At 41.4% G+C, this 8927-nt stretch overlaps 1 protein-coding gene across 1 annotated transcript; it reads left to right on the plus strand.

Annotated features, from left to right (window-relative positions):
* The first annotated feature begins 1940 nt into the window (after positions 1–1940).
* Positions 1941–7317, plus strand: LOC114650164 (protocadherin-8-like). The gene is given in 4 exon segments (XM_028799638.2): positions 1941–4299; positions 4301–4639; positions 4779–4986; positions 6216–7317. Coding segments are annotated over 4 exon segments (3012 nt in total). The 5' UTR covers positions 1941–2184; the 3' UTR covers positions 6566–7317.
* The last annotated feature ends 1610 nt before the right edge of the window (positions 7318–8927 follow it).

Genomic DNA, 8927 nt, shown 5'->3' on the forward strand with positions numbered 1-8927 from the left:
ATACATTCTGAAATTGGACCACCTTAAAGGCCGAGGTAGCACTGACGCAAGGAGGAGCCAGCTCACGCGCACAATCGCAGTCGTCCATTCATGCATCCTCTAAACCCGATTATCAGGGATACGGGGAAGCTGGAGTCGGTGGCCGTCTCAGTAAGGATTAGGTACATGTCAGGAAAAATCTCTGAACAGGATGTCAGTTCATCCCAGGGTGAACACACTCACACACTGGGACTAATTTAGCAATGTCGATTCATCTAACCTGCGTGTCTTTGGATTCTGAGAGGAAACCCTATGCGGACATAAGGAGAACATGCAAACTCCACGCAAGACGTGAACCTCGGTCTCCTTGTTGTGAGGCATCGGTGCTACTACTCTGCCACGGTACTGCCTCCCGTTTGCTCCTGTCTAAATCAAAAACATAAATTAAGCTAACACTTCCATTTTTAAGATGTGGCAGAATAATACGCAAAGAGAGAGGAGCTGGCACAAGTCTTAGCGAACACGGAAAGAACGAACAAAATCCGCACAGGAGGAAACCGGGTGAGGGAATTGAACCCAGGACAATGAACGCCATGCACAAAAGTGCTAACCACTGCGCCTTGGTACCGCCATATTCTCATATTGTTTAACCGAAATAGCTCGAAATGTTCATAAATCTCACACATATATTCACTACGTGACTCTCCGTGTGACCTTGAGCGAGTCACATGCACACGCATTACACGTAAAAAGTGTGATATAAAACCTTTAGGGTGGTGAACACTGTGAAATGCGCTATATCAAAAAGGAGAATTGTCCGAGCACTACAGGCAAATAATGTATGCGTAATTTTATCTCAATTAGCAATTATAAACCAGAGCACGTTGCTCTTAAACTCTCGCTTTCTCCATTTTCGGAATCTTAACATCTCGCTTGTATTTTCACGGTTTTAGGGCAGATGGTTCATTCCCTTTAGTCCGTACCAGCTCTAAACCCCATACTGTTGTTTTGTCCTTATGTTTCGAGGCAAGTGTTGCTTCCCAGAGAGGATCAGAATGAAACAAGAGAAAATCCAGGCGTGACGGTGCTTTGGGGAGGAATACGGTCTCTAAATATATTTTAATACGAGCTCGCAGTTGTGTACAATTCAACGCCCATCATCGTCTAGTGAAAGAGTTATGGCAGTGATGGAGGTTGAATGGGAAAGCATAATAGATACATGTGGCGTTTGCTCATTATATTCTACTTAGCCGCAGTCCTCTGTGGAAACAGTTGAAGCTCCTTTCCTTTTACACTGATTCAGTGGAATAATACAGACATTGATGCCTCCAGTGGGATACCCTACCATGCTATTATATCTCTACTGCTAACGAGGGTTTCATAAGCCTTTGATATAATCTGACTATTGAAATCCTTCTAAATCTCCTCACGCTTAAGCACAAATCCCATTTGAAACGTTTTTTTCCCCCTTTTCTTTTTCACCTGCTAGCAGGCAAGGTTAAAGAAAAGCCGCCGATTTAGTGACATGCATGTTAAAGTATTCTAACAATACAATCATTTCAATAGCAAATTACAGCTCTGATCACGCGAGCAGAACACATCCAAATGCCTCGTTTTAAATCAAATAAATTTCAAAAATAATTCTTCACGAAAGACTAATTGTCCTCTAGAAAATACATTTAGCAAACGATGCAGTAAATGTTGAAAATAAATCCTCGTCAATCTCACTATTATTATTATTATTATTATTATTATTATTATTATTATAGAAAATAATTTAGTAACCTTTGCTTTGTGCAGAAAGTGCTCAGTTCAAGAAAAGAGTATACCTGGACAAACATTCCAGAATGTGAGAATAAGACGAGTTTTGTTTACACCTTTTATTTAACATTTCAGTTCACATTGCTTGAGTTTTCAGCTGAGCTGACAAAAGTCCGCAGAATGCTTTATGGTCCCAGTTGTGAGTTTAGCGAAGATTCTGATTGGATGCGCCTCACCTAATTTGCATAACCAACTCTATAATAGTCTCCGTCTCTGCGGCTCCGCTGTTGTTTGAAAGAGCTGTTTGGAGGGCGAGTAGAATTGTGCCTGATTATTTATTTAATTTTTGGTTTACAGTTTTGGCATGCAGTGGAAAGAAGTCTACACTTTGTCAGCAGCTATATAACGAAGAGGCATTCCTTCAGATTATTCAACCTGCTAAAAATGTTTCTGAAAGCTCTGAGAAAAACCTTTACCTTTTTGAATACCTTCACGGTAGGACATTATGTATTACTCTTGTCTGCTTGCATTCCTGATTTTTCAGACTGTAAAACAATTAAATATCAGACATATGAAGAAGATAATCCGGATACAGTAATAGGAAACCTCGCTGAAGATTTGCTCATAAGCCCGCTTCACGGAGGACAGACTAGTTTCCGAATGATGAAGCCGCTGAATACTTCATTTATTAGACTGCGAGAAAGCGATGGACAGCTGACCATTGGAGAAAGAATTGACCGAGAAAAGATCTGCAAGCAGTCTCCGCATTGCCTTATTGCTTTTGACGTCGTAAGTTTTTCCAAAGAGCAGTTTAAACTTATCCATGTCGAAATTGATGTCAAAGATATTAATGACAACTCTCCTGAATTCCCTCATCCCGAAATATCAATCGAAGTTTCCGAAAATGCAGCTGTAGGCACCCGCATTCCTTTAGACGTCGCCCTTGATGAAGATGTGGGTCCAAACTATATCCAGAGTTACCAGATTTCAGTCAACAGTCACTTTACAATTGAGGTGCTGAATAGGGCGGATGGGGTGAAATACGCAGAGTTGGTACTCATGAAGGAACTTGACAGGGAAAGTCAGTCATTCCACGTACTGGATCTGGTGGCCACAGACGGGGGGATCCCGCCTCGCTCGGGCACCACAAAGATCAACGTTAAGGTCAACGACTTTAATGACAACAGCCCGGTATTTGACCAGAACTCATTCACTGTGGAACTCAACGAAGACGCTCCAGTGGGGTTTCTGTTGCTGGACCTAAACGCAGTTGATCACGACGAAGGTTTAAACGGAGAGGTTGTCTACGGATTCGGAAATCAGGTTACACCAGAGATCAAACAGTTGTTTAAAGTTGACCGCAAATCCGGGCGTCTTACTCTGGAGAGCCCTGTTGATTTTGAGACGAAGGACACATATGAAATAGATGTACAGGCTTATGACTTGGGTCCCAACCCCACGCCCACAGTCTGCAAAATTGTGATTCGTATTCAAGATGTCAACGACAATGCTCCAGAAATCAGTATTACTCCCATGACGTCCATCTCAGCAGGTATCGCGTATATAACGGAGGCTGCAGCGAAGGATAGTTTCGTTGCATTGATCAGCACCTCGGACAGCGACTCAGGCCCCAATGGCCAAGTGCATTGCACGCTGTACGGACACGACCACTTTAAGCTGCAGAAAGCATACGAAGATAGTTACATGATTGTAACCACTGCGTCTCTAGACAGAGAGAAGATTGCCGAGTACAACCTGACGGTAATTGCAGAGGATATGGGGACCCCTCCTTTTAGAACCATCAAGCAATACACAATCCGATTAAGCGATGAAAATGACAATTCCCCACTGTTCAGCAAGCCCGTCTACGAAGTCTCGGTGGTGGAAAACAACGCGCCAGGTGCGTATATCACCACAGTGGTGGCTAGAGACTTGGACCTTGGGCACAATGGCAAAGTCAGCTACAGACTAGTGGAAGGTGACGTTAAGGGCTCCCCAGTGTCTACCTACGTTTCTGTTGATCCGGCTACAGGTTCCATCTACGCCCTGAGAAGTTTTAACTACGAAGTAGTTAAACAGCTCGATCTTCGCATCCAGGCGAGTGACGGCGGCACGCCGCAGTTGCACAGCAGCGCGACGATCAATGTTAAGATTGTGGACCAGAATGACAACGCGCCAACAATCACCCACCCGCTTCTGATAAATGGCTCAGCAGACGTGCAAGTGCCGAGAGATGCGCCACCTGGTTACTTGATCACGCACATCAAGGCATGGGACGCAGACGAAGGCATGAATTCCCAGCTCATCTACCGCATTGAAAAAGAAGAGCAGCCGCCGACGTTTTCCATCAATAAAGCGAACGGGGAAATTTATTTAAGCCGTGACTTAAGCTCTGAAACTAGGAAAGATTTCAAAGTCAAGGTGGTAGTGAGTGACAGCGGAAGACCTTCCCTTTCAGCAGCAGCAACCATTCGCTTTATTTGCACTGCAGCAGCCCCATCTAGCGGTAATGTGGTGGTACGACAAGGCGCGGACACCCAGGTGCTTTTCAGCTTCGACACCCTCAGTGATAGTTATTATTATTTTAGCAGGGAGCTGCACCTTGCTTCTAGTGGCAATCATCCTAATCGCTACCACCTGCAACCGGCGCAAAAAAGAAATCGACGACAAGGAGTTTCAAGATGAGTCTGCCGATCCCCACTCCGAAAATGGTCGTCACAGCAGCGACACTCTTTTCTCTAGCCACAGCGAAGAGGGGTTGGGCAGTTGCTCCTTTCCAGGCAAACCCGCAATGTCCGATTCGCGGAATACAGAAAGTGACATATGCTCCAGCTCCGAAGATGGCACTGTGTGCATTTATGAAAGTGAAAATATCCTTCGTGGAACAGCTAGTAATGAGGTGAGTGAAACTGTTTCTAAGTGATTTCAGTAAAAGAATACAGATAGTGCAGGGGTTGGCAGAACTTTATGAGCAAATGCATAATAAATGTATTAAAATAGAGTAACATTAAAAAAAACTCTGTTTTGCTGTATTGCAGTGCTATTCAACGCTGCCTGGTTTTGGCAAAGAAGCAGTTCGTCCAGTTGCAATTTGGAAAGGAAATTCATATGGCACCATTTCAGCGAGAGATCCAGAGTTCAGTGGCAAAGACAGTGGGAAAGGGGACAGCGACTTTAATGACAGCGATTCAGAAATAAGCGGAGATGCACTGAAAAAGGAATCCGTACCTGTCAACATGCCAAATGGTAAGAGCTTTATATACTTTCTTAATCAACCACATAACCTGAAGGTGTCATTGTGTAGTCCTTACAGTTACCAGATTCGTAATGATTTGTAATTAATATTGTCACACAACAATCTGAGTGATGATCCACTATGTAAAACTGCCTAAAAAGCAAGAAGTGGCAGAAGCCAAATTGATGTATGTATGCATGAGGCAGGGAGCCAGCCCACCACAGGGCACACACACCCACATACCCACACACCAAGCACACACTAGGGACAATTTAGGATCGCCAATGCACCTAACCTGCAAGTCTTTGGACTGTGGGAGGAAACCAGAGCACCCAGAGGAAACACGAAGACACTGGGAGAACATGCAAACTCCACCCAAGGAGGAACCCGGGTCTCCTAACTGCGAGGCAGCAGCGCTACCCACTGTGTCACCATGCCGCCCTCCTGTTTTTCACTTGGTTAATATTTCTATTTTATGAATATATTTTGTTAATATTTTTCAAAGTTGTTTCTTTGTTAACCCACTTACACAAAGGTTTACTTGCAATAATACTTTGAATATTGTACATTTTCAAATTTTGTTTCTCCTATAATTAGAAAGTTTTATATTGCTAAAATTTTAAGTCAAAATTTATTTAGGGTGGTTTCTACAATATTGAGTAATAAAATTAAGCAGTAATACAGTCAGTAGAACAATTCACTAAACAAACAACATACAGCAAGAGAAAATATGTGTAGAATATCAGTTTTACATATATTAGAGACAAAATAATCTAAACATTGAGATTAGACCCTTTGGCCATGAAAAGAGTGCCTTCCAAGATTATTGAATGAAAATCTGAGATTAGTGAGTAGGCTGACTTTGGAGTATACTCATGGTCACATAAATATGATAAGTAATATGAACAAATGTGGCATTTAGCTTCAGTATTAAAAAGTGAGGTGCTGGATTATGAAGAATTACTTCAAACAGAGAACCAGTTCATTTTTTCCATGTGAGAGTTATATCCTCATGATGGTTTCATCGAAAGCATTCATCAACTAGAATTGAAAAATACTTGAGAGGAAAGGCCAGGGTGCACATGCTAAATATTCAGTTCTTTCCTCTATTTAATAATTGAGGTCATCCACTGTTGATATCTGTATTATATGTTTCAGTTAGTGTTTATTATTGCATTAATAATGTGTTTTCATGGGAAGTATTGCATACATCTAACATTTTGCCCTTTGCTCTTTGCAGGTATGTGGACATGCACACGTGAGTGCAAGATCCTAGGACATTCTGATAAATGCTGGAGTCCTTCCGCTCTCAGGGCAAATGCAAGCAGTTCCTCCCAGACTCTTCAGCACCTTTCTTCATTTGCAAAGACAGCTTCATTGCCTCGGGATTCACTCAGGCGAGAAAACTACTACCAGGCACATATCCCGAAGACAGTAGGCCTGCAGAGCGTATATGAGAAAGTTTTGCACAGGGAATATGACTATGTCCTTGTATCTTCTCCTCGGCCTATAAGGATTCCTGAAATGAATGACATCAGTGTACCGGTGTATGCACCCACCACCACAAGGTGTCAGATGAATAATGTATAAACTGAAAACCTGCCAGATGAGGCACATTGCTAATTTATTAATTGGTTCAGTAAGATATGCCATACTGCTACAAGCAAAGCACATTATTTAATTATTGATTTTGTAAAAAAAAAGCATATATTTACATTTTTTAATGTCAAAGTAAGTCTTTATGGATTGTATTCAGTCACAGTTATTACTTTGTTGAAAATACTGTGTATATGATGCGTTTTATTTGTACATACAGAGTATATTTTTGTAAAAAATAAAAATAAAAAAATAAGCATACAAGCCATAGACAAAGTATTACAGTTACATTGTAAGTGGAAGGATTGCGTGTTTGGACTTCAGACACATGGAGCTTTACATGTAATTCCGTTATTTTTATCACTTGAATATCCATGGAACACTTTGGGTGATTAAAAATAAATTCCACAACAAAAGATAAACTTTATCGGAACTGTAAATAATTGCCAAGCTACAATTTTTTGACCTAGATGTTAAGAAGTTGGCAGTATATTTTGAAACTAATAATGTCCAAAGATAATAGGTTGGACCCGTGATCTTGATTTGGGTTAGGCGGGTTTGAGAATGTTATGTTATGCTATAATTTGTTGGAGTTCATTAATTGCTAACATGTACCTATAAACTCGTTCTATGAGTTTCACTTGTGTAATAAAAATAAGTGGAGTGAACAAACAAAACACTTCCACATGCACCACTCTTTGTATATGTCTAATGTTGTATATCTTTTATTAAAAGATTTATTGTTATGTACTCCTTTACCAAGAATGTTTTATGTGTAGTATCCAGTATTATCAAATCTCATTCACCATTATTAAAGGAAAATTGTACTTTTTCTCAAGCAACATATAAGTTGAGTCTAGTGATCTAAATAGCAACTAGGGTAGTCTTTATTCCACAGTATGTCTGATTCTTGCATTCCATCCATGGTTGATTAAGGTTCCTTTGAAGCTACAATGGATTTTTGATTTTTAATCTTATTTAACTGTAGATTAATAGATTAAAGAGTTGGTTATAAAATGGATCACTTTTAACCTTCACCGTTTTTGTACCCAGGGCCAATTCCTGCCTGACATGCCTCCTGTGAGGAGTTTGAATATTTTCCTTTCTTTGTATAGGTTTCTATTGGGAACTCTGGTCTTCAGTCTGTGGTCCAAGTTACTTCATATTTGTCATCATTAATGTGTGCCCTACAATGGGCTGGTACCATCCAGGATTAATATCTTTTTTGCAACTTTTATTTCCAGTTCACTATAAACCTGGATAGGAGAAGCAATACTAAAATGTCATATATTATTCCATTCATCCATTGTGAAAACTGCATCATTTTGGTTGAAGGTTCAGGCTTGGTGTACCAGTCCATTACAGGGCACATTCACATGCACACCCACATTCATACACAGCCAGTTTAGAGTTAATAATTAAACCAACATACATTTCAATGAGAGATAACTGGAGTACTGAGTGAGCAATCCATGCAGACAAAGCGGCCATGCTGTCTCCGCACAGATAGTCAGTGCACAGCCTGGAATTGAACTTAGAGCTGTGAGGCCACGTTACCAATCACTGAACCATCCCTGCCATGTTTTCATTGCGGGTGTCACTTTAGCACACTTTACTAATACATCATCCAGGAGTTTAACTCCTTGTCTGAGTTAACATCCATCCATCCATCCATTTTCCAACCTGCTGAATCCGAACACAGGGTCACAGGGGTCTGCTGGAGCCAATCCCAGCCAACACTGGGCACAAGGCAGGAACTAATCCCGGGCAGGGTGCCAACCCACTGCAGGACACACACAAACACACCCACACACCAAGCACACACTAGGGCCAATTTAGAATCGCCAATCCACCTAACCTGCATGTCTTTGGACTGTGGGAGGAAACCCACGCAGACACGGGGAGAACATGCAAACTCCATGCAGGGAGGACCCGGGAAGCAAACCCGGGTCTCCTAACTGCGAGGCAGCAGTGCTACCACTGCGCCACCGTGCCGCCCCTGAGTTAACATGCTTTATTTAATTCTTTGATAACTTAAACCCAGGAAGCAAAACAACTGGACAAGGTAGGTGCACACCATTCAAAGCAGTGTGCAGAATAGGAAAAATTAGCACATGCATAAAAATTGTCTAGAAGTTTTCCTACTTTCCTAGTCAGCCATCCATCTATTTGTGTAAGGCATGTTTCAAATGATAGCGTTTCTCCAACAGATGTCCACATATTTTCAGAATAAATTTGTTTAGATTTTATTTGTTTATGTTTGTTCCATCTGGTAATGCAGATGCTGAATGCTTTTAGTGTTAAATCAACAACAAAATGATGCTGTAGTACAAAATATAAAGCATAGGACTATCTT

This window comes from Erpetoichthys calabaricus, chromosome 4 (genome assembly GCF_900747795.2).
Source record: "Erpetoichthys calabaricus chromosome 4, fErpCal1.3, whole genome shotgun sequence".
Classification (NCBI taxonomy): Eukaryota; Metazoa; Chordata; class Cladistia; order Polypteriformes; family Polypteridae; genus Erpetoichthys; species Erpetoichthys calabaricus.